The sequence below is a fragment of the Emys orbicularis genome, chromosome 1 (assembly GCF_028017835.1).
Source record: "Emys orbicularis isolate rEmyOrb1 chromosome 1, rEmyOrb1.hap1, whole genome shotgun sequence".
NCBI lineage: Eukaryota > Metazoa > Chordata > Testudines > Emydidae > Emys > Emys orbicularis.
The window spans coordinates 291,022,109-291,049,283 of record NC_088683.1 but is presented as its reverse complement, the minus strand read 5'-3'; the positions used below and the strand labels follow the sequence as shown (position 1 = coordinate 291,049,283).

The following is a 27,175-nucleotide window of genomic DNA, read 5'->3' as shown; positions in this document are numbered from 1 at the left end:
GATGTGGATGCATGATGGACTTGCATAGTGGTTTTATGATATTTTTGTCTTATTTTTATCCCTTTCCTAATAGCTCCTATACTGTTAGCCTTTTAGATCTCTGTTGTGCATTGAGTGGACGTTTTCAGAGAACTATGCACAGTGACTCCAAGATCTCTTTCTTGAGTGTTACTGGCTAATTTAGAGCCCATCACTATATATGTGCAGTTAGGATTATTTTTTCCAATGTGCATTACTTTCCACTTATCAATATAGAATTTCATCTGCCATTTTGTTGCCCAGTCACCCAGTTTAGTTAGATCCCTCTTTAACTCCTCACCGTCTGCTTTGGACTTAATGATCTTGAATAAATTTGCCATTACACTGCTCACTCCCTTTTCCAGATCAGTTATGAATACGTTTAACAGCACAGGTTCCAGTGCTTTGGGGGACCCTGCTATTTACCTCTCTCCATTGTGAAAACTGACCATTTATTCCTACCTTCTGTTTCCTATCTTTCAACAAGTTATTGATCCAGGAAAGGACCTTCCCTGTTATCCCATGGCTACTTAGTTTCCTTAAGAGCCTTTGGTGAGGAACCTTGTCAAAGGCTTTCTGAAAATCCAAGTACACTATATTGACTGGATCATCCTAATCCATGTGCTTACTGACTCCCTCGAAGAATTCATTAAGATTAATGAGGCATGACTTCCCTTTACAAATGCCATGTTGACTCTTCCCCAACAAATAGTGATTATCTATGTGACTGATAAGTCTGTTCTTTATTTCAGTTTCTACCAATATGCCTCGCTCACTGGTCTGTAATTGCCAGGATCTCCTCTAGATCCCTTTTTTAGAAATCGTCATTGCATTAGTACCTTCCAGTCATCTGGTACAAAGGCTGATTCCAAAGACAGGCACCATGCTACAGGACTATGTTGCTGTGATCCTCCCAGGTAGTTCCAGTACTTGGAGAGGGTCTCATTCTGGTTGCACATCAGGCATGGGCTGATTTGTCAGGCTCTACGTGAGTGTACAACTGGCAAATTTAAAGTTGACCTCCTCACAAGACTAACCCAGAGGACTGTGTGATCAGAGGTGTATTTGGATTGTACACGTGATGAATTGTCAAAAAGAGAAGATCTTCCATCTCACTACATTCCATCTTATTTCTCATCTGTGGGTTTGCCTGCTTGGATTTAGGACCATTAGAATTGGGAATGGTTGGTTGGTTTTATATAGAGACATGTGACAAGGGAAAGACTGGACTTTTTGATCATCACTGGGTTGCAGAGCATATATGGAAATAGGAAGGAACTTTTCCCACTGTGTAAAATTGCCCATTTCTGTGCAGGGTGTTTTTGTTTGTTTGTTTGTCCCCCCCCCCCTATTCTGTGCATATAAGTGGGCATTACATGGCTACTGAATGCTTGTCTACATATAAGTAGTTATTTTAGATTCTGACCAGAGACAAGACATCTAGCTATCCTGATTTGTCATCAAATTGATGATCTGAGAACTGAATCCCAAATTCCAAGCTTGGACTAGGAAAAAGGGATAGAGCAAGCTACCACTGACATCCCTGATGGGAACAGGAAACCACACAGGTACAAGTGCTCTTTGAGGACTGATATATATTTACTGATATAGAATAAGAACAAATCTTAAAATGCAAAGTTATCTTGTAAATAGTCTTCTGGATGACAATATGAAATTTTCATCTACTGTTTTCAACACAGGGTTGTTGTTTATTTCTATTTTCATTGTGTCTCAGCCACAATTTTGTCACTTCTATATCACAGCTTTGGGCAAGAACTATTAACTCATTCATGTCTTATTTCAGGAAATCCCAACTGCTGGCACTAAGGACTTAATCTAGATGGAGGTCTCACCTTTTTAATATTATTAACTGTCCAGTGTGAAAGCACCGAGGCTCCGCTAATCTCTTTCATAAATTTGCTAGTTGCTGTTAAGTTTATAACCTCAGACTGGCTGTCTTGTTTAGCAACTGAAAGAGTCGCAGTGAAAGGCGCAGGAAGCAGATCCTGAAGTATTAGGAAACCCATGACTATTTTGAATGTCCTGCACTAGCAGATTAACACTCCTTTTAAGGCTTGACATTCAACATGACAATTCATTTTTCCACAGTACTGCCTTTTAAGACAAAAGACAATGTCTAGTGGCCTGGCTGCCACCAAATGATCTGTTTCTGGTACCTCTGTGCATTCCCAGGGAACAGCTTTATGAAAGCATTCCTTTTAACTTGAAATGTGATGTGTTCAACATCTAACATATGTCCTTAGGGCTATATGACTATCCCTTTGCTAGCACCTAGACAGCACTTTTCATCAAAGAGGTTTACAGAAGTAGAGACATATCATTGCCAAGCTCTCATGATATCCTATGGCACTGAAGCAATTTTATAGGTATGGTCCCATTCCTAAAACTTTAGAGTATAGGGTGATTCTTATGTATCACCTATTGAACATTGCCACACTATGGGGAAATTTTCTTTCTGCAATTGTATGTGTCTTGTTTTCAACTTTGCAAATGTATAGTTTTTAGAAATCGTTTAAACTTCTGTCCACCTGGGAAATGTATTTAAGGCTTACAATTAAACACAGCAGAAAATATATATATTAATAAAAAATGTAAAAAGGAAAAAAGCTTTCAGTGTTTAAACTGTTAAGCAATAGTAAAATTCTTATGAACTAGTGATACTGTCATTGAACTGGAGACAGCTTTAGAACACGCTTGCTCTGGCTTTTTCACCCTACAATTTGGAATCTGCTCACAGTACTGCCAGCTTAACCAAAAAGGATTAACTCTCATATCCAACTGAGAACACAGATAATTCTCGGTAATTGGTAAAAAATGAAGATGAATGGGGCTGAGAGATAAGGAGCAATTAGCTCATCAGCAGTTACAGCTGTGCACTCAATCCGGATCCATCTCTTGAGTCTCGGCCCCTTTTAAAGAACCCAAGCAGAATAAGCATAGGACACCTCCTCCCCAAAAAAATTGCTATACCTGCCCATCATTCCTCTCTCTTCCATTTTATTTCCTCACTGTACAAAGACACCTGTCATAGCATTCTTTGTAAATTACTACCTCTCCTAGGACCTGTGTCTACAGCCAATCTTCTTTTTAAACTTAAAAAAAAAAAACCAGAAACCAAATGACTACTGTAGACACTCTTAAGTTCCCTGTCAATCGTTTCATTATAGCAGCATCATCTGTTTGAAAATATAAGCAATTCCCTCATCTAATTATAGAGAGGATTTGAGGTTCATTAACATTGCCAAGGCAGAGAATCAGATGTGCAACTGCAGAGCTGTGCTCAGTGGCCTGCATTCTCTGTTTCCTTTTATTTGCTTTCTCAAGGTCTCCAAGACTTTTTCCTGAAACCATAAAAGTAATTCTTTCCTTCAGAATAGACGTGTGTTTAGAGAAAGGAAATGACCGCATTTTGTACAGTTCTATTATTGGGAGAGGTCACTAGAGAAAAATAATTTCATCCCAATGTCTTTTCCACTCTTTTTGGAGAAGGGAAGGGATAATGTTAAGCAAGGCAACCGTTAATTTCAGGCAATAGATCTTGGCTTTCCTTACATGTGTCTCAGAGTTTAAATGTTGTAAGCTAATGTGGATAAAAAGGAACCCTAAAATGTCAAGAGCCCCTCTTAATTTTCAACACATTTTGTGGTTGTTTATGGATTATTGTGCTAGCGAAGTGTAAAATACTGTCTTGTATTTCCTAATTGTGTTTAGAAACAGAGAACACCGAAGTCTTTATGATTGCTTCATTTCCTTAAAGAAATAATAGCAGGTTTTTTGGTATGATACAGTTTAAACAATGACATTTTCTTGGGACATCTGTTTTGAGATCACTTTTTGAATAGATATGAACTCATTTCCTACTAAGAAAGTAATTTACTATTGTTGATAGCTGTTTACAAGTTCCATGAGTCAGATATTAGCTAGTGGCAAAGGTCCTCGCAAATCCTTGGAGTATTCCCTAAACAGTCTACATAGTATTTTAATCATATAAAATGTTAAGGGAAGCAAAATTACAGGGACTTTTCCTACTAACTTACAGTAATTTGAGGCTAGCTCAGAGGAATAATTTAAAATGTATTTACCTTTAAAGATTTCATTCCTTTTGCTACTCTTTGTTTATGAAGTATTACAGTAAGTGTTTAAAAACAGTGAAACAATTGACATGCTCACTGTATTTATATTTTTGGAGTATAAAACTCAAATATACAATCTGTACATAATTTACTTGCATTAAAATAAAATTATTACTGATCATAATAACAGAAGATATGTTAATACAGCAAACAAACAGAAAAAAAAAACATTTCAAGTCAATTTAACGTTTGACCTTGTGAATTTTCTTCTTCTAATCCTGCATTTATAAGAGCATAATCCTAGAAGCAGTAGAGTTTTGAATGCTGGTTTATGTAGATAGTTCTTTAAACAAACAAACAAAAATTATCTGGCCTGCATGTTGTGTCTAGAGTTGCCACTAAAAAGAATCCAGGACATTTTTTCTTCTTATCTGCAATGTAGCTCATATCAGCCAACCTGTCACAAGACAGTACTTGATATAAACAAGAGATTGCAAAGACATCTCAGTAATCAATATTAGGATGGCTACAGTATGGAACCTCCAACCACTGCATATCATTTGTCTCAGCATCTATTTCTATGACCAAATGAAGCATTAATTCAAATCATAAATCTATGGTGATTTAAATCTGGGAATGAGCACCTGCCTGCTTTAATGATTTATTTTGTACATTTCAGTAAGCAGGAGATTTGTCCATATGAACTGACAGGTCACCTTCAGATGCCAGTAGCAGACTGTTTATCACCATGCAGACTAGCATCTCATCTTAGCAAGTAAATATTAAACTAAAAGAATCCAATTGATTGTGGATGGGGGAGAAAGGCGTAGCTGCCATATATTTTACTCAGTGTGCTAATACCTCACTCTGATTCCTCCATGGTTCCTTATTTTTTCTCCTAAAATGATAATTCTGGTGGGAGGATGTAAACTCAAGGTTACCATGTAAAACTGAAGGATAGAAAATAATTACTTATTAGTATCATTGACTTCCTTTAACTCCCTTTACTCGCTAGCCTTTTGGCCATTGCTTCAAAGGACCAGTTGGTAAATTTGTGTAGTGCTAGGGATAACTGCAAAATATTCAGCCACAAAAATGACTTCTATACGTCATATTAAGTGTCTGATTAAAACCAAAAAAGCAAGACAATTCCAAACTAAAACTAACAATTCAAATTGGGACTTCATGCTTAATTTGCCTTACTTTGCATAGGTACTGCAGGAGCCTGAGATCAAGGTATTATCCCCTCCGTGTATACTAAATAGGCTATAATAGCACAATATAATGGAATAGGTTACTTTTGTTTAGCTTTAACCTTGAATTTTCTTGCTTTGATATGTGTTTTGTCAGGTGTGTCATGTACACTTAAAATGTAGACTGTGATCAAACTACTTTTATTCATCTTTTATCCCTTCCCCCGCAGCCCTCAATAATACGTTTAAAATGCAAGTTCAACCATATATATTGTAACTCACTAATAATGTATGTATCTAATACTCTCAATTAGTTCCAGATGTCTAGATAAACAAAATATTGACTAGATACGTAATGATAACATTTTAAAATATGGAGTATGGAGTGGAAATCCATCAACCTCATGAAGAAACTTGCACAAGTTCAGACAGATATCATCTTCCTTTCCAAATGCAAACGGATGGGCATCATACCAAATGGACTGAAGGTGAAAAATCCATTGCTAGCTACATACTGCACAGACCACAGTGAGAGATTATGACATACACTATCAAAGAAACTGAGGTACCACCTGATCAGCATCCTATACAGCAAACAGGAAAACATCAAAAAAGAGCTCTCCAGCCTAGAAACTTTCATAAATAACCAACCTTCCACACAAACGGACTTTACTAAAATAAGACAGGAGATCTACATTACACACTTCACCTCTCTACAAAGGAAAAAGGACCGTAAGCTGTCTAAAATCTTACCTGCCACATGAGGACACAACAGTGGTACCCCTAACTCACCCAGCAATATTGTCAATTTATCGAGCTACACACTCAACCAGGCAGAAGAGTCTGTCCTATCTCAGGGACTCTCTTTTTGCCCCACCACTCCCACAAACATGATACAGTTCTGCGGCGATCTGGAAGCCTACTTTCGCCGTCTCCGACTCAAAGAATACTTTCAAGATAACACTGAACAGCACACTGATACACAGATACCCTCCCACCAACAGCACAAGAAGAAGAACTTCACATGGACTTCTCCTGAGGGTCGAAATGACAGTCTGGACCTATACATAGAATGCTTCCGCCAACGTGCACAGGCAGAAATTCTAGAAAAAACAACATCACTTGCCTCATAACCTAAGTCGTGCAGAACGCAATGCCATCCACAGCCTCAGAAACAACCCAAACATTATAATCAAAGAGGCTGATAAAGGAGGTGCTGTTGTCATCATGAACAGGTCTGACTACCAAAAGGAGGCTGCCAGACAACTCTCCAATACCAAATTCTACAGGCCACTTTCCTCAGATTGCACTGAGGAATATACTAAGAAACTGCACCATCTACTCAGGACACTCCCTACACTAACACAGGAACAAATCAACATACCCTTAGAGCCCCGACCAGGGTTATTCTATCTACTACCCAAGATCCATAAACCTGGAAATCCAGGACCCATCATCTCTGGAATTGGCACTCTCACTGAAGGACTGTTCGGATATGTGGACTCTCTACTTAGACCCTACGCCAGCAACACTCCCAGCTATCTCTGTGACATCACTGATTTCCTGAGAAAACTACAATGCATTGGTGATTTTCCAGAAAACACCATCCTAGCCACCATGGATGTGGAGGCTGTCTACACAAACATCCCACACACAGATGGAATACAAGCTGTCAGGAACAGTATCCCTGATGATGCCACAGAACAACTGGTTGCTAAGCTCTATGACTTTATCCTCACGCACAATTATTTCAAATTTGGTGACAATATATACCTCCAGACCAGTGGCACTACTATGGGCACCCCCATGGCCCCACAATACGCCAACATTTTTATGGCTGACCTGGAACAACGCTTCCTCAGCTCTCGTTCACTCACGCCCCTTCTCTCCCTACGCTACACTGATGACATCATCATCATCTGGACCCATGAGAAGGAGACTCTGGAAGAATTCCACCATGATTTCAACAGCTTCCACCCCAACATCAACCTCAGACTGGACCAATCTACATGAGAGGTCCACTTCCTAGACACCACGGTACAAATAAGTGATGGTCACATTAACACCACCCTATACCGAAAACCCACTGACCGCTATGCCTACCTTCATGCCTCCAGCTTCCATACTGGACACACCACATGATCCATCGTCTACAGCCAAGCGCTGAGGTACAACCGCATTTGCTCCAACCCCTCAGACAGAGACCAACACCTACAAGATCTTCACCAAGCATTCTCAAAACTACGATACCCGCACGAGGAAATAAGGAAACAAATCAACAGAGCCAGACGTGTACCCAGAAGCCTCCTGCTGCAAGACAAGCCCAAGAAAGAAACCTCTCCAACACATCATCAGTGATCTACAACCCATCCTAGACAATGATCCCTCGCTTTCACAGGCCTTGGGAGGCAGGCCAGTCCTCACCCACAGACAACCCGCCAACCTTAAGCATATTCTCACCAGCAACCACACACTACACAACAGTAACTCTAACTCAGGAACCAATCCATGCCAACTCGATGCCAACTCTGCCCACATATTTACACCAGCGACACCATCATAGGACCTAACCAGATCAGCCACAACATCATCGGTTCATTCACCTGCACGTCCACCAATGTAATATATGCCATCACATGCCAGAAATGCCCCTCTGCTATGTACATCGGCCAAACTGGACAATCCTTACGTAAAAGGATAAATGGACACAAGTCAGATATTAGGAATGGCAATATACAAAAACCTGTAGGAGAACACTTCAACCTCCCTGGACACACAATAGCAGATTTAAAGGTAGCCATCCTGCAGCAAAAAAACTTCAGGACCAGACTTCAAAGAGAAACTGCTGAACTTCAGTTCATTTGCAAATTTGACACCATCAGCTCAGGATTAAACAAAGACTGTGAATGGCTAGCCAACTATAAAAGCAGTTTCTCCTCCCTTGGTGTTCACACCTCAACTGCTAGAAGAGGGCCTCATCCTCTCTGATTGAACTAATCTCGTTATCTCTAGACTGATTTTTGCCTGCATATTTATACCTGCCTCTGGACATTTCCACTACATGCATCTGACGAAGTGGGTGTTTACCCACAAAAGCTTATTCTCCAATATGTCTGTTAGTTGATAAGGTGCCACAGGACTTTTTGTCGCATTTTAAAATACAGGTTCTGGTTATAATGGGAGAGATTTTCAAGGCACACGTGGCAACTAGGCATCTAATTCCCACTGATAGTCAATCTGAGTTAGACTACTGCATTCCATTTGTGCCTCTAAAAGTTTCCCTCAGTAGTTATAATAGTTCAGCCGAAGCCTGCTTGATATTTCTTAGCATAGCATCCATCTAGGAGCATCCATCAGGCCAGGGCAACTATCATTGACACAAGAGTATAATGGCTATTTTTAAGCCATTATGGTTTATTCTGATGACCTAGTTAGAGATTTTTTTTTCTGTAACTCATTGATCTAGTATAATTCCGAGTTTTTATTTCTATAAATCCATACATGTATGTGATGCTATACACTAGGTAAGCCATGCTAAACAGTAAACAAAGTCCTGAACCAAGAGGCCCTGAGCAGATATAATATAGCAGATGATAGTGTACTAGGCATACTACATTCACAGAGATTTTCTTGAAGACATGGGAGAAATTAGAATGTTACTATTTATTGCAACAAGGTTGAGGAAGCGTTTCATTCTGTACTTAGGTAATGCTGAGCGGCTAGCAAGTGTAACCCCCACATCTCCTCGGTGTGGTGTTCTGTCCCATCTAGTGGCACCGAGACCACCTAGAGAGAGAGATTAATGAGTTTGCTCTACACTCTTAGCTAACAGCCACTGGGCTTTTAGCTCACGCTGTAGAGACTCATGCACTAAGCTCCAGAGGTCCCCGGTTCAATCTTGGCCACCAACAACCGGTGTCTGTCAACGTTACACAAGCATTCAAAAAATGGCAATTAAAAGCCTTACTTTAGATCAGGTGGCTAAACTGCAGCTCGCAAGCCTCATGTGGCTCTTTTACAGTTAAAGTGTGGCTCACGGAACCCCCCACGTCAGCCCATTCTCCACCTACCAGATTGGGGGAGGGACTCTAGGGGCTTTTCCCCACAAGAGGCACCTGATGGGGCTCGGGGCTTCAGCCGCGTGCTTGCTGAAGCCCTGAGCACTGGCAGGTGCCTCCCGCGGGGCTGTAGCGCCGAGCCCCACCACTTTGCAGCTGGGCAGAAGCTTCGAGCAGGTGCGCCCAGTTCTCAAACTTCTGAAGCTTATCATATGCATCTTGGAGGATCAGTAAGTTTGGCCACCTCTGCTTTACATATACAGTAGTACATATTTACTACAGAAATAACTTGACTGTACTTATGAATTGATCACTTTTGATTATCATACTAAAAGTCTATAAATTATGCTTCCATATTTGCTAGTTTTGAGGTATAAAAACAATTCATTTTTTAATCCAAAATCATCTCCTTAACTATTGTCCCACAGAAGCTGCATTCTATTTACTTTGTTAACTATTACTAACTTTACAGTGCCATAAGCAAACAAGAACTTTGTCTCTAGAACTGCTAAACAGGATTAGTCCCATAGCATAATATTTGAATGTATTACTTCATATAATGTATGCATCTGAATCCTGCATTCAAGATCCACACATTTCTACATCCATTACTGCCTCTTCATCCTGCCAGCTGGTAATGCTACCCTCACATTCCTCCTCACTGCCCCGTTTTCCTCTGCTTCTCTGAGGGCCACCTGCTCTTCCCAATTCACTGTTGCATCTCCCCTGCTTTCAAATTTCTGCTACTGCCTTCCTCTTACTCACCCCTGACTTCCTGCCAAGAAGACAGGTTGTTTTTTTCACTCCCTACAGCTCTGGTCATTGCTGGTATTTCAGTAGCTAGCACACTAGTTCGGGCCTCCTTCTTCACTGTCACTGGAGAAGCTTTCCGAAGTGCTGTGGTGGTTTTTCTCTGCTCCTAGAGCAGTTCTTTATTTTAAAAAAAATACCTGACACTCTCTTGATAGGAATTTTCAAGTATACATTTTGTTGTTGTTTAAAAAAAAATGGCCAGAGTGTTTTGGCACTGCAGTCCCCACTCTATCTATATTTATATAAGTAGACTATAAGTACATGCAGAAATATACAGAAACAGTAGTCACCTACTTTTATTTTGAATGAAAGAAATGCCCCTCCCCTAAAATCAACAGGGGGTGAAGCTTTGATCCATCTGCAGTGGAAGTATGCCGTGCAGAAAGAGGGGATATGAGAAAGCATGCATGGCTGGATGCTCCCGCCTTGGGTCCACCACCTTCCCATTGGCTGGAGATGGGGGAAAAGTCTAGCCCATTGGCTCTTGTGGGCTTCCCTAGGCTCTTCAAAAGACTCTTGATCTGGATAGCATGCAGCCACTTTTATTTATTGTTAGACAACTATTTATCCTTAAGAGTAATCTCAAAAGGTATGAAGAATATGGGGAGGGGAAAGGAATGTACTGAACCGTCAAGAGCCATTTTATTTCTATATATGCTTATCCTGAATATAGTATTCTGAACATACATTTTAGTCACTGAATTACTACTGCTGAGTTATCTTGTTAGTACTGTCTCAACATGATAAAAGGAGTCAGTACAATAAAAAGGCAAAACAAACCATTTTATTGCAGAAACATGCATATGATTTAATCAACAAAAAATGTTAGTCTAGCTTTGAAGTGTGTTTTATCAAAACAAACTCGCCAGAGAAATGCATATAATGTATTGGAACAATTCCTTTTTCGAAAGAACAGAAGTTGCTAATAATTGTTTAAGAAACAGAAAAAACTCATTTAACAACGTTTTAAGAATGTGTTTATTAAAATAGGAGATTAATTGTAAAGTGTGGAAATAATTTATTGGGTAGGTATGTTTTCCTTTTGTCACAGGGCACCTGAAACTGTGAAATATTTTGCTTTCAAGCAACTGTTCTGAATTACCTAAAGTCGATACCTGGTAGAGTGAGTAGGAGACATGGTTAAATTTCGCTCTGATACCTTCATCTGTCACCATACCTGTGCTTTGAAAAATGAACTCTTAGCAATCAAACTGCTTTCTTTCATGGAAAATATTAACTGGGGTCTGAAGTAGCATCCTACAAAGGAAAGGATGTTCTTATAATAGTAACAACAATGCTGAGTGCTCCTGTAAAGATCAGCTACAAAATATAGCTAAACATGCACAAAAGTGGCCTGCAAATGTGCCAAATTTTCCCAAAATCAAAGGTTTAATGGTCCGGGGAGAAAGGGTATCATTGTAGTAAGAAATTGATACATTACTGGCATGTATGTATGTAATGTTTACTTCCGAAACTTACCAACACTTGAATTCAGATCTCCATTCTCAGACTCTGCTCCATGTTGGTTATTACTGGCATGATAGTTGGACATAGCTTCTAATTTGATTTTTTTCACTTTCATTGCTTCTGCTATGGCTGCATTGGTAGCAGCTGCTGCTGCTGCAGCTGCTGCTGTCAGACCTACAAAGAAATATGAATGAAACTTAATATACATTATACTATGACTCTTCATTAGTGTAGGGCTTGAAACTGTTACTCTTCCTTCATCATTTACTACATAATTAGCAGAGGATAATACTGAATAATATCCATCCTTATTTGCTTAGGAGACTGTTTACTTTTTAATGTAAAATGCATAACATACTATGTAAATAGTTACTTATATACACGTGAATTCACAAAATTGGTCTCTAATTGCTTTAGTCAGAATACAACTACAGCTACAAACATACCCATTTAGAAGCCTAACTTCACCAGCAAACCATGTATTTAGGTGCAAATGTGAGTGTAAATAAATATACCTGCAATAAACTTTGGATGCAAAACTACACTTGAAACACTGGAGGACAAGCTAAAAATCAGGGCCATAGAGTTTGAATAGCATATTCATGACTAATAAGTTATATTCACAATTAAGCCATTCTCCCTAAGCTCACATAAAATTCCAAATTACTCTAGCAGAATAAATGGGGCATACTAAAACAGCCATAGCTTTCTTAAAGGAAAGGTTAGCTATGTAGATCATAGGAAAAAAATATATAATTATTTACAATCCTACAAGCAGGCTTAGACCTCAAGGCATCTACCAGAGATACCTCACACAAAGTGTGTAACTCCTTTAATTCCCAAGCCACCCTCCTGCATCCCAAGTTCTACATCTCCTATAACAAATTCTCCATCTCCAGACAAAATCTCTGCATCTAGCTATATTTGTGAAACACTATATTGTAATAATGAGCTGGTACTGATACTGTCAAGAATGATTGGTAGAACTGCCCAATTTGCTTTCATCACACCACATTCAGCCTTCGTCCAGTGCCCTGACTATGGGGCAGTGCATAGCTGTGTCATGCCATGAGAAGCCCAGGGGAGAAATTTTAATTCACAGACTCACAGTTCCTCTCCTGTTCCCCTCTTGCTTCTGCAAAGGGAGAATTTTGCCACAGCCCTCTACCAGTGGTGGCATGCTCACAGTTGTTTTGCACCAGCCCCCTTCTTCTGTGTGGTGTGTTGGGGAGCGGTGGCAGGCACAGCTCTGTCCACTCCTTACACCTCTCCATGTATCTGGTTTCTCCCAATCCCACCCTGGATCTAATAGGCAGAGATGGGGGTCTTATTCCCCCTTAGCAAAGCAAAGGTACTACAGGGTTGGGTTTAGGTCCCAGCACCTGGAAACAAGTGATGAGGGCAAAATCTCAGTTTTTCTTTTTAAGTAAGTTTCTAGCCCTCCTGGATGCAAAGAAAAGCATCCAAGTTTAACTAGTACAGTGATGGCTGCCTGAGTCTGCAGACAGCCTTAAACTATTTCTCTGAGGTGTGAACTGCTTCACACACCTCAAAAGGGAGTTAACTCCACAACTCACTACTCTGGGCGGGAGGGTCTGGGCCGGAGAAGAGTGCAGCACAGGCCCAGCCCACCTGCCCAAGCAAGCAGATAACCCCTGCCTGCTGGAGTAAATATTGGAGAACCCCCTGCTACCACCACTGCTGTTTCTAATGAGGGGTCACTTAATGCCTCCAAGTGTTGGTGGAATTACAAATTACACTATAATTACTTTCTGTATAGTTATATCAATATTAGTTACAAAATTGCTATTCAGGCAGTAGGAAAGAGTCCAAATGTCAAATATCAAAGAACAAGGTGAACAGACATAAACCTGTTTTAATATTTACTACTACTATGAAGCTTGCAAATTCAGATCTGACTAATACAATAACATTGATGCTTTTCAATGATATTTTTATCTTAGAGGAAGGATATGAAGTTATATATTATACAGATTTGGTTACGGTTCCTAAATTAAGCCACAGAAAAGGGATGATGCACCTCTGAACTTACATTTGTATCCTGTGTTTGTTATACAGCGCAGTATCCTACACTTCCTTTTTCTTAATACCATTGTCAAGCTATAGCTAGTGTCTTTAAAGAACAGTCTTTTACCAAAAAAGTCCAAATACAGCATACCTAATGAATGCAAATTTTCTTTTGCATCAGAATACCCGAATATGCAACCCTATTCTCTTCCAGTGCTATTCTCTAGAATTGGTCAAGGCTTTTGTATGAGGACTAGAAATCTCAAACACATACTGTTGAGCTGTTAAACTGATGTTACCAAAACTCTGCTTGTGGTCATATTTTTCTCTTAAAAAGGGGGAAAAAATAAAGACAGAATTTGAACTCCTATATTCATTCTCTCTCTTACATAATTGCACAGCTGACTGATACAGGAACACTTTGCTAATTTTAAGCATGAACCTGCTACCGAATCAAATTCACTTCACCCATGGAAACCCCAAAATACCAGGGTTAATGCAGATGAATGCACAGGGTTCAGATGGGGGGGAAATCCACTAAGCTGAGGATAGTGCTCAAGACTGCAGCACAGTCTGTCCCCTAAGTAATTCCACTCTAGCACAACTACTCCTGCGCTGTCACTCTGCTCTCCACACCTTTCATAACCACAATATGAGACATAAGTGCCATGCAAGATTGTGAGCCAACCATCTGCACCATGATGTATTCCAACCACTGTTACAGGACAAGGTCTCTCCCCAACAGAGGGCCCTATTTATCTCAAGTCCTCTCCAGAGATGACTCTCAAATGTACTGTAAAGGGCAGAGAGTACAATTCTGCAAAATAGCAGCTACTATTCCATTGTTTGAAATTCTGAAAATATGATTCAAGCTGAGTCAAGAAATGTCTTAAATTGTTGTTTAACTCTCCCCACCCCCACCAAACTAATCCCTACTCTCTTACACCAAGCTGCCTGGGAATTTCCTAGCCATGCAGAGATTAAAGTAATGGTACAGTATAGTACTTCCGCATTTTTCATTATCCAAATTGCATCTCCAAAAATTAGATGACCAAATGTCACCTTTAAAGGCAATTTAAAATGGAAAAGAACTATATTGGATATTCAATAGCTCAGATAATAAGTTACTTTAGTCTCTGTTAATATTTGTTTGAAAAGTTAAAGAAACATGTCAAAATACTCAATAGACTCCAGTCAATGGCAATTATCATTAATATTCTAAAATTGATAAGCTGTTTATGTCTGGAATTCTTCCTGCTGATTATTCAGTAAGACAGGCAGCTTTATAACTATCTCATCACTCCGCCCTCACACAAATTTCATCGACAGTGCTCATGCACAGCTATTAGCAATATGAATCTAACCATTACAAGAGGGAGGAAAATCGAACATGTGGCATTAATACGCAGTCCTGGTTCCTAACCATCTGATAGGCAGATGGTGTAAAGCGGATTCTCCAGCTGAAATGAAGGGGGACATCATTTAAAACCTTGTTTGCATTCTAACTGATATCAGTGCCATATTGATATACATGATACATCATGGCAGGATTTGAACAATCTAGTTTGTTTCAGTCATAAATGTTTACAGCCTTGTTTTTTATCTTTAGAAACATGTTTTGAAGAGCGTATTTTTAATTTATGAAACCTATTGTTTACTTCTGTTGAACCAGAAGATTAGCAAGGAGCAGGAATATTAAATTACCACAACCACAGCAATAGAACTAAGATGGATGAATAAAGTATGTTTTTTTCAATAAAAGATGTTAGCAAAGGAATTAAAAAATTAGCCTAGACATTTTATGCATTGAATACATTTATTCATTTAAACCTTCTAGCTTTTTTTCCATGAGACATACTTAGAAGTTTAATGCTTTACACAGCTATTCATTTAAAGCTCTCACTGTGTGCAATTAATCTTGTCCAACAATTTAATTCAAAAAGCAAAACATCAAAAAGTAAAGTTCAATTCAACAATCATGGTCCTGAAGTAATCTTCTTGCTCCTGACAGTTCCTATAGACTCGTCGGCAAAAGTCTGTTCAAGGTGTCGTGTAAGAGCTTTGTGAGCTTGAATTATAACTCAATTGAAAGCCCTGCAAGCCTCAGTAGGAACTCATGTCTTAACTTCAGCTAGAAGCAGACCACCAAAAGAAACAGTGTGAATGATCTCTTTCTACAAAGCCCTTCTCCCTTCTGCCACTCAAATGTTGATCATCAGTACAATTTTATGTTCTTGGAATCATACATATTTTAAAATAAACATATTTGGAAAGAGCTACATTCCAATAATTACACAGTTTGTAATCGCTGTCATAATTATGCAATATGTTTTAAAAACATAATAGTAAATTTAAATGCAATTTGAATTTTTAATCCATACTGATGCCAAGGCTATTTGGAAAATCTCTTACCTAAGTGGGGTAAAGAGGTCTAGAAACTGAGAAATTAGCTGCAATGTTTATTTGTATTATTAACTAATTAGACCATCTTTGGAAGAAATAATTGCCAATTCCTGGTCTCTGGGGGAACACATTGTAATCTCCCTCAGTGCTCTTAGCTGGTTTAGAACAGCAATTCACAGGACTGGACAAAAGGGGCAGGTGTAGAAATTTAAATAGTCATATTTGGCACATGGATCTTACAAGCAAAGGTTATGGAACAATCCAGACAGTCACTAAGGTTTCACAGAGAGCGGTATAGGAGAACATCTTTTTTTTTTTCAAAACTCAAGCACAGGGCTGGAAAGGATGCATTTGACATGCAGCATTGGTACCTGGTTGCAAGAGACATGTTTTGTCCTTGGGTGAAAAGGAAAAGTATTGCTTAGTGAAAGCTCAATCTTCAGCTCAGAAAAAGGAAGCCATGGAGTCACAGCACATTCCACAGTCTGGTGTCCAGCATTTGTCAGTACTTGGGGCTTTAGGGGTTTGGTGTGCTGTGCAACTGCTAGGCCGCTTTGGCCTGTTGGGTGTTCATAGCTGTTCAATATCTTAACCAACGTGCTTTTCAGTTCCTTTACCAAATATAATCCGCAGCATTTTCCTGCCAAATTCTGGTCTCATTTACACCCAGGCAACTCCACAGAAGTCAGCAGCGTTTCATGAGGAGACCGAAATTTGGCCTATTACATGTGGGACTCCAGGGCACAGAAATGAACGAACCAAGCCAAAGACTTCAGAATCACTTCTTCCTGGCAGGAGACCTTAGAAATGCAGTTTACCTTCTCTAGCAAGATGCTCAGGAAAACAACCCACTGTGCTGGCAAGCAGACATGCCAAACCCACAAAAAAAACCCGCAGAAATCGGGCTTGTGATTGGCTTAATTGGCTTGCGAGTTGCTTGTTGGCTAGTTTTTGGCTTGTAGCTTGTTGGGCTTGTAGCTTGTTGCTTGTTGTAGCTTGTTGCTTCTTTTTTTTTTATCAGCTCCTGGCAAGCAGGGGCAAGGGGGGAAGAGAGTCAGGGATGCACAGCGGGTCCACCACAGTCCCAGACTGCACACCGTGGGGATCTAGTCACATAGAGTGTTGGGGTTCTTAGGGATTGGCTTGTTTTGTCCTTGTTTTGAAATGGGATTAGCTTGATTTCTGGCTTACTGTGAAAGTTGACAACTGTGCTGGCAAATTTATTCAAGAGCATCCAAGTTGATACCAGTGATGATGTCTGACACAGGCTACTGCCCTCCCACATGTGCTCCTGCCTGCTTAGGAAGGATTTATCCAAATTCTAGTTTTGGCAATGTGAGCAGTTTATAACCAATCAAATCAGTAAAAAATACAAAGACTGTATGTACACACGGTATTCATCTGAGTAGTCCTCGCACACATACTTCCAGCAAACTCAGTGGGACTACTAGCGAAAATACTATTTGGATGACTAAGGATTCCAGAGTCAAGCCCTAAAGTAATAACTGACAACTGAATCAAACAGACATACAGCACAGCAATACAGATTTGTTTATGGATGTTTACAGAATTATATAGGGAAAACTTGAAATACTGTTTCTATTATACAAGACAGGTAAATGGATTGTGTAATTCTTCTTTAATTACATGACCCTTTCAATCTGCTAATTGCAAAGGTTTCTTTTGGGGGTTTGTTTGTTTGTTTGTTTTTTAGTTTACACCCAATGTTTGTAGGTTTTTATTGAGCATTTTCACGCCATCTCACCTTGGGCAACATAGAACAAGTAAAAAGCTAAAAAAAAAATTGTCAATGGCTGGTATTACATTTCATTCCCTCTATTTGCTAGAAAGTTCATTTCAGCATACAGAAATATTTTATCCATCTTGTGGGAAGAAATCCAAATCTTTTCTAAGTTCTGATAGAGGCCTTTTCTGTATTTCAAATTAATACTTAATCCTTTTTCTTTAAGTTTATTTCAGCTGCACGGACTTGAAAATAATTAATTTCTTTTCTTGATCTAATTTAGGATTTGATCATGTAGGCAATAGTCAGGCACAGTGGTAGTTTTGCCTCAGTAAGAAATACAGGACTTAAGTCTATGGACTTGATCCTGAGCTTACTGTAGTTAATGGCAAAGCTCCCATTGACTTCAATGGTGCAGGTTGAGGCTCTAAGGATACATCTACACAGTGAGCAGCAGGCCATAACAGCAAGCCTCAGAGCCCGGGTCAACAGACTTGGGCTCACAGGGCTTATGCTACGATGGTAAAAACAGCTGTGTAGACATTGTGGCTTGCGCTGGAGCTTGGGCTCTGAAGTTTGAGCCTGAGTTCCAGTCAGAGTCTCAATGTCTACACAGCACTGTAGCACAAACCTGCAAGCCCGAATCTATTAACCCAGGCTCCGAGACACACTGCCACTCACTGTATAGGCGTACCAAGTGACCTATTATCCCACTCCCAACTGAAGAGTATGGAAATTTTTCCACTAATTTTGAATAAAGCCGTATCAGAAACTTAGGCGCTTATGTTCTGTGATGGCGGATACTTAAAGCAATGGGGGATCTGCACTAGGACAAGCGTCTGACTACACAGAACAAGCTGCAGAATGGGAAGCCTTAGATTGTACTCAAATGTTCTGTTAAAATACATTAAATCTTAGCAGAAGTTTTTTTTTCCACTTCAAATTATTTAGGCAGTTGGTTGGAATTTAAGAGTAGCCCACACTTCTTTTTTTTGTTAAACATTATGGATCAGTCCAACCTAACCCAACAGCCTTTGCACACCCAAAACTCCCATAACTACAATTTCTGAGTGATCAAGGAATTCTCCATCAGACTTTATAACTGTACATTCCCCCTGTTGGATTTACATTTCTTACTGCTCATCCAATCTGTTTTCAAACAGTTAAAAAATGACTGCTGTAGTAATTAGAGGGTAACGATGACTAAAAGGTTAATAATTAGTATCTTACTTAAATTTCCACAGCAAGTGTTTAGAGAAATTCAATCAATTGTTAAAATTCTACAAATTGTAGGCCAATTCTCATCTTGCATACTCTGAAGTAACTCAGTGAAGTCATCAGACTTAAAAAATTGCTGTAAGCGAGATGGGAATCAGGCCATCTGTTTTTAACCACATCTAATCAAGTTTTTCCTGTAACTATATTTAAGTTGCATTATGAATTTTGATGCGTAGCTAATGCATTTAAAACAAACAAATAAGGCAGAAAAGAGTTAAATGTCAACAACTAGGCTTCAAGATTTCAAATCCCCTTTTGCTTTTAGTCATCAAGCGTCCAAACAATTAGTACTACTACTATAGAGAAATAGATAATTTTAATTTAGAAGTGAGTAGTTACCACTTTAAAGGCCATCTTCGTCCCATCCAGAAATCCTTATAGAAGGATATAGGGAATTTTGCTTAAAAATAGTCAGGAGAGCATGCCCTTATATATATTTTTAAAAATAAAATTGATAGAAATGTTAAGATTTCATTACTTGATCTGAGATCTTTATATAGCTCTTGCTGTTCATTTGTTAAAAATAGGAGCTGCTCAGAGAAAAATTAAATTATTCAGCAAATAAAGTGAAAACCTAATCCCCTCATCAGTAGTATATTCCATTTACAGAATCAATGGGCAGTTATTCTCCAAAATTGTTCAGTTTTGTGATTTCATTCATTTGTATTCTTAAAGTTGAAGGTGAAATCATCAATTACAATACCATAATAAATACTGAAAGCTTTCAGCTTTAACATTTTTTTTGCAATCTGTGAACTTCATTTTAGTTCAAAGTATTTTTTGGCAGAATCAAACAATATAGCGTAGATGTGCTGGCCTAACTTTTACTGAATTTTCTTAGAACATTTTGAAATACTGCTGAAGTGCATGCAGAATCAAAACAATACAATTAAGTGAGAACATTTTTTTTCTTAAACAACAGTCATCTCTTCAAAAGCAATAGATTCTCAGTCCTCATTCAATCTGTTGCATTATTCATTTCATGTGCAACCTCATGCCGGACCATAAATTGTTACTTTATCTAATCAAAGGAGACTTAACTCTACAGAAGGTCAAAGGTTTAATTTTGTGAAGTATTATCTTACGCTATGAGTTTAACTGAAAAATAGAAGAAGAAAAACAGCCAAGAAAGTGGTAATAAATGAACCTTTATTGCCTCAGGCATTGGCCTAGTTAATAAACTTTCATTGAAGGTTTCTTTCAACTGTTATGGACAATGAGGTAAAAAAAAAATCTTAAATTACAGCCATGTGTGACTTTTAAAGCAGGCATTCTTTTTTATCTCAACCTCCCTAGCTTAAAAAAAGGACAAAGAGATTGTCTTCAATTTCTTAACCAAAAATGTATGCTTCTAAACAGATGAAAAAGTGCAGATAAAACCTTTGTTAAAAAAAAAAAAAAAAAGGTCAGCTTTGAACAATATAAAAAATGTTTTCTGTAGGTGTTAATCCCTGGTGCAAAATCTTTTTAGCCAAATGTTTTATAAAATAAAAAAAAAAAAAGTGCTGTTTATACACTGACACAGTGATGTTAATAGACAAATTTTCTGTTTTACATTTGCATTGCTAGAACACAATAATAGCTTTTATTTAACAAAATGATTTGTTATGGGAACAACTTCCCCATAAATGTTGCAAACAGAAGTTCTTCGCTGCTTTTTTGTGTGCATTCTCTCATGATTTCATAGTACTATTCTTTCTGTTACTACTGGTTTTTTAACCAGTAGTAACAGAAAGAATAGTACTATGAATATCATGATAGAGATACAACTGAGATTATTGACATGTAATGAATTTTCTTGATTAAAAAACATTCTTACATTTGACTAACTGCAGCACTTTCTTTAAATGAGTCTAGTTAAAAATATATTTCATTTATACTTACACAGTCAAGGAGATCAAGAAAAATCAAAAGGATTTATTAAAACTCTTTAACTTTAGTCTAATTTCTAGCTAGATGGACATAATTAATTAATTGTAACATTGCTACAATTCAAAAATACTGAAAGGACATGTTCATGCCTGTAACAGCAGTAATGTAGCTAAATACTCATAATCTTTCAATCACCAGGAGCTTTTGTTGGTTTTTTTAACCTAATCCACAGTTTGACACAGATCCTGGTGTAATGGTACACAGTTCTTTGATTAACTAATATCTAAACATTGTTGAGGCAGTCTGGTGGCCCAGTGGAAGTATGTCTCCCTGCAATTTATGGGCTCAATCCCACAAACCCTTAATGTATGCGAGTAACTTTATTCACTTGAACAGTCCCATTGACTGCAATGGGACTACTCATATGTGTAACATTTAAATTTAAATTACTTATTTGCATAAATGTTGGTAGACTCAGGGCTGGGATTTTAGCTCTGGACCACAACATACCAGTCCTGGATTTTGTAGCATGCAATTGGCCTCATTATGTGCAATGGGGCTCCACACTGAAACAGCAGTTCCCCTACATCTACACAACGTAAAATCAGGGCCAAAACAACTTTTCAGTCTTTAAGGAAAGTACAGAGTATTTCTAGTTAAACCATGCATAAGGATGGTGAGCTACTAAAGTTCTTCAGGGTCTTGCCCTTCCCAACAAAGGAAAGCAGCATTACTCACTCATAAATAGAGGTACATGGAAGGAGCATAAGAATGCAAGGTTTTAGGAAGGGATGCAGACAGTTACGTGCACAACTAAGATGAGATGTGATCACAGCTACGTGTTAGTACATCCTCAGCAGACAACTAAAATGTAGACTACTACTTAATGGGATTTTTAAAGGAAGTTTGTGTAAGACAATTCATTAGCAGCATAAAAAGTTGGATATATACTGCAAGAATTAATATCCATCACTAAAGAACCATCTCAATTCCTCTTCTGTCACATTTATGTGTAGCTGAAAATAGGATAGAGATTTGACATAATTTCAAGATCCCTTACACTGAATGTTGTAGAAAACCTAGCCAAAAACATTGTTACAAATTTAATTGCAAAGAGAAGTTCAGAAAATGTTGCAAGTATTTAGTAAATCATTCTTCCCAGAGAAGACATGAACCTTGAAAATATGCTGACCATTTCTACAGCTACAATACTTTACTATTTGTATCTCCCTGTTTACATTATTGATACACAAGATACACTTGAGCATTTTAATTATAGGAAAATTCCATTTAACAAGAAAAACTATTGATTGTTTCAAGGCAATATGTTCACATGTTAAAACAATGATATAAGGGTAGTCAAATCTCATGCTTCAAAACGTAAACTGATCCCTTACAAGGGTCAGAAGATATTTTTACCCCACACACTTACAGTGTTGAAAGTTGGCTGCATTAGGGCTTTGGATATCTCTGTTTTTTAATCTTCCTCTGATCTATTATGTATAGAGCAGTACCAGAGGCAAGGTACTGGACTAGATAGAACTTTTAAAGCAGTAGGTGTTATATTGACTGACTTTATGTAGTTCTATGCTGTCAGACAAAATAGTAGCTTCTTGCAGACAACCCTCAACCATCTATGCACCCTTCTTTTTGCAAAGTGGAACAGCACAGTAAAGTCTAAAATCCTACTGGCCCATTTACCATCTGCAAACTAGAATAGCAAATTCAAGTCCAAAGTCCTATCCCATCTAGCCCATTATCTTGGCTCTGGCATTGGTCAATAAGTAATGCATAAGAGGAAGATTAAAAAACCAAACAACCCCTAAAAAATGTATGATGCAGCTAGCCAAGTGCACAATGTTATATGTATATCTTCTCCTAGAACTTTGGTAAAACTGAATTGTTTGGACTGCAGTGTAAGGAATAATGGTACTAAGAGTAGCAGTAAGTCATGATGAATAGTGCAACATTTGAATAATCTTAACGACATACCATAGTGCTATATTTTTTATTATAAATACCAATTGTCAGGGATTACACCTCAGCTATATATTTATGCTCTAGACTGAGAACCTGATCCTGCCATCATAAACGGCTTCATAAAAAACTCCCTCTGATATCAAGAAGAATTCTATATAGGATGATTATAGGCTGAGATTACCAAATGCTCTTATTTTGTAACTTAAAACAGCTTTGTCACTATAGAATGAAATTTTGAAGACCCTTAACCAAAATGTGAACTGAGAAATGTTGGTATTTAAAATGCATATGTCATTAATATCTGAATATGGGTTATAGTAGACGTGCAGTAACTTTTCCCATAATAGTATTTTTAACTCCTGCCTGCATTCATGTCACAACATTCAACATTATGGAAAAGTGCAATACTATACTAAATTCAGGTTTACATAACAGATCATAAATACTCCAAAAAAGCTATTATACTCTTTGAAATCAATAAACGTGTGTGCAGTGGTCCACCTCACTAAGGACAAATGGACCAGTACAAAGTATGCTGAATATATGGACATTGGTGACCACAAGATCATTTCTGGCAGCAGTAGAAACTACCAGTATGCCATGCTATACATGTGTAGTTTTGAGAAATCACACATACATTGCTAGCAATATTGGAGATGATAGAATCCATCAGAACAGAGTTGATGTCAGCACTTCTCACCTGAGTTAGTAGCATCAGACAATGGCCAGAATGTGAAGGCAGCAGTGTCTGATATGCAGTATACATTTTGCACATACACTATTTTGAAAAATCTCTCAGTTAGTTACAAGTGGAACAGGAAGCATAATTTGCAACAAATAATTTGATTAATTCTGTCTCCTTTTTTGTTTGTGAATTGTCCATCAGCAGACCATGATTTTCTCAAATGTATTAATTGTTCAAAATTATTCCCTCCTCCCTTTCAATATGCATATGAGACAATGATCGGACATGAGCTCTCTTGACCCATCCCCATCATTTGTGGCTTGCCCTCATTAGTTATATCATGTCTAAATTCCAAGTTGTACACTACTCAGAGCAGGTACTCCTTTATCATATCTCTGAGGAACCTACCACATGGTTAAGAGTTGTACAAATACATAATGATAATATTTGGCTGCAAATCAATCTTATAGTCCAGTATCTCCATCACAACCAACCTAGCTAGTGTTATGAAATGGATTGTCCAATGTCTGTAAGAGTTTGGGAGTTTTATGAGGAGTGGCTGGCTGAGGCTGAGTCAGGAAAACAGAGGTAATATCGTTAGTTGGAAGAAACAACCAGAACAGCGGACAAAGAGCTTGTCAGCACCCTGTTTGAGAGAGTGCATGCAGCTTTTCAATAAACATTCACATCTTGCAAATGGCAAGGAAAGTGTAAGAGTTACCGTTTCATTGGTATGTGGACCTTGCCATAATTACCCACATTTTTGTGACTTATAGATTAAATTGCTCTACATGAGACCATTCAGAAAATGAAGCAAAAATGCTGCTACCAGACTGTAAATCAGAACATCTCACAAGGAGCATTTACACTGTAGCTTTATAATCTGCAATGATTGCCAATAAGCTTTTGAATAGAGTTCAAGGTGTTGGTTCTAAACCTACAAACGTTAAATGGTTGCCTCAAGGACTGACCCTCTCCCATACTATGCTGCCACAGCTGCAATCAGTGGAGGTGCTTACTCAGGACTCTCCTTAGTTCTAAAGGGCAGGGACTGCCTTTAAAGACCTTTGATGCTAGAACTTGCTTCTCCAGGTGATCCACCAAAACCCAGACACCAACCTTCTGGACATGCTACAAAACCACCTTTTTCATTGCCATTTAGGGAGAGGAAGGGCTAACGGCAGGAGAAAGAGTAGGAGTGGACTGTCTATTGTAATTACTATTAAGAATTGGTGTTTATACTAGGACGGTTAAGCTGTTCGGTAATGATGTGTAGCCATTTTGTAAGAATGAGAATTAGTTTTTGATAGAATATATAAACATTTAATTTAATTTTGGATGCACTTACAGTTGAAAATAGATGCTATAAAATTTAGCCACATTTCTGCCAATGACTGAAGAAGTTCTTTGTGCATTTGCAGTATTCAAACTGCATGGGGACTTTTGAGTGGATACATGGGTCACATGGAATATGTCTGCTCCAAGCTTGGATTCATGGATTCATTGACTCCATGAAATCATAGATTACAAGGCCAGAAGGGACAATAATCGAGTCTGAGTTCCTGTACAATACAGGGCATAGGACTTCCTCAAAATAATTCCTAGAGCCTGTATTTTAGAAAAATATCTAATTTTAATTTAAGAATTTTCAGTAATGGAAAATCCACCAGGACCCTTGGTAAATTGTTCTTACTATTAAAAATCTTAGCCTTATTTCCAGTCTGAATTTGTCTTCCATCAACTTTCAGCCATTGGACTGTGTTATACCTTTCTCTGCTATATTGAAGAACCCATTGTTAAATATTTGTTCCCCGGGTAGATATTTACAGATCCCCCAGGTAGATATTGTAATCAAGTCACCCCTTACTGTTCTGTTTATTAAGCGAAATAGATTGAGCTCAAGTCTATCACTACAAGGCATGCTTTCTAATCCTATAATTGTTCTCATGGCTCTTCAAATCCCCTCCAATTTATCAATATCTTTCTTGAATTGTGGACCCCAGAACTGGACCCAGCATTCCAGCAGTGATTGCACCAGTGTCAAATATAGAAGTAAAATAACCTCTACTCCTACTTGAGATTTCCCAGGATTGCATTAGCCCTTTTGGCCACAATGTTACACAGGGAAGTCATGTTCAGCTCACTATCCACCATGACCCCCAAATCTTTTTTAGAGTCACTGCTTCCCAGGATAGAGTCCCCCATTTCATAAGTATAGCCTATGTTCTTGGTTCCTAGATATATACATTTTGCACTAAGCCATTTAAAAACACATAGTTTGCTTGTGTCCAACTTATCAAATGATCCAGATCACTAGGGCTGAGTGAAACTATTGTGTTTGGCAAAACAGAGCTACTATTATAACGACAGCTTGAGAGGGAATTGTGGTCTGCATTTCTTCAAGAAGCTGTGCTTAATCTAAACTGCACAGTAACCAATGGGCAGTATAGTATAAGATGGTGTTTAGAACAGTAGGAGTTATTCTGACGGATGGATGAATCTGTATGATTCTGTGCTGGAAGACAACAATATTTTACATACAACCCTGCACCATCCGTGGAATCCCTAATTTCTGCAAAACATAGTACCATACTCAAATCCAAAACTCTTCCATATCAGAAAAGTGTGTGTTTATAATTTTGTCTCTCTCTATAGTGCTGACATTCTCAATTGCCAATCTACAAAGGAGACATTTAGAAAGTGACATGGTACCATTAACTTCTGTGTTCACAAAGTTTTATGAATCAGAATTTTGACAAGTAGATTTTCTGTGCTTTCAGATGTTTCTTAAAAAGAAAGTACTCACAGCACCAAAATTTTGTCCAAAATTAAATAGAGGATTTTTGTTTGTTTGTTTGTTTGTTTTGCCCTTTCAACTATAACTAATTAACATGCTCATATCTAAGGATATAAAATGAGGAATGTACTGTACTGTAGGATGATTGCATTATAGAAAAAAAGATTACCTCATAGAGAGCCCTATTATATACAGGAAGCTAGGAGATATGAATATACACAGTCTTTTAAATAAATTATTTATGTAAATGTTTAATAATTGGAGAAGATGCCATTTTTATATAATAGATGTCAATGACATCACTGTCTCTGTGAATAATATTAGAGTATCAGCCACTCACACTCAATGATGTAATAATAACAAATTTAAAAATACAACAAAATAAAAATAATAAAAACCTCACACATACAGTTGGTACCTACAGCAATTGCAGTTGCAGATGCTTAGTAGGTAACACCAACAAAATAAACTGTCAGATCTAAGTTTATGTTACAAGCTTCCTAGATGTGTGCCAAAAGATCATTCCTTTATTAGTGTTAGTATCTTTGCACAAGTATTAACAGTGGCAAATCCTAAGTGCAGTGCCAATATTTTTTTAGTTGATGGTGGATTGTAGGGCACCATTTACCCAAGAACACTGTACCACATGTTCACCTCCTTTTCTCGTCAGATACTAGATCCAGATGCAAAAGTATGGAAGATATATTTTCCAGCAGCATTTGGCTTCTTGACAGATTCCATAAAC

General features: G+C 38.2%; 1 protein-coding gene across 1 annotated transcript in view; it reads right to left on the bottom strand.

Annotated features, from left to right (window-relative positions):
- The window catches only part of DACH1 (dachshund family transcription factor 1), a 432,844-nt gene that overhangs the window by 181,705 nt on the left and 223,964 nt on the right, over positions 1–27,175 (bottom strand). Inside the window, exon 3 of the mRNA XM_065414734.1 lies at positions 11,656–11,817. Coding sequence (XP_065270806.1) covers positions 11,656–11,817 — 162 coding nt within the window. The remainder of the gene's footprint in view (positions 1–11,655; positions 11,818–27,175) is intronic.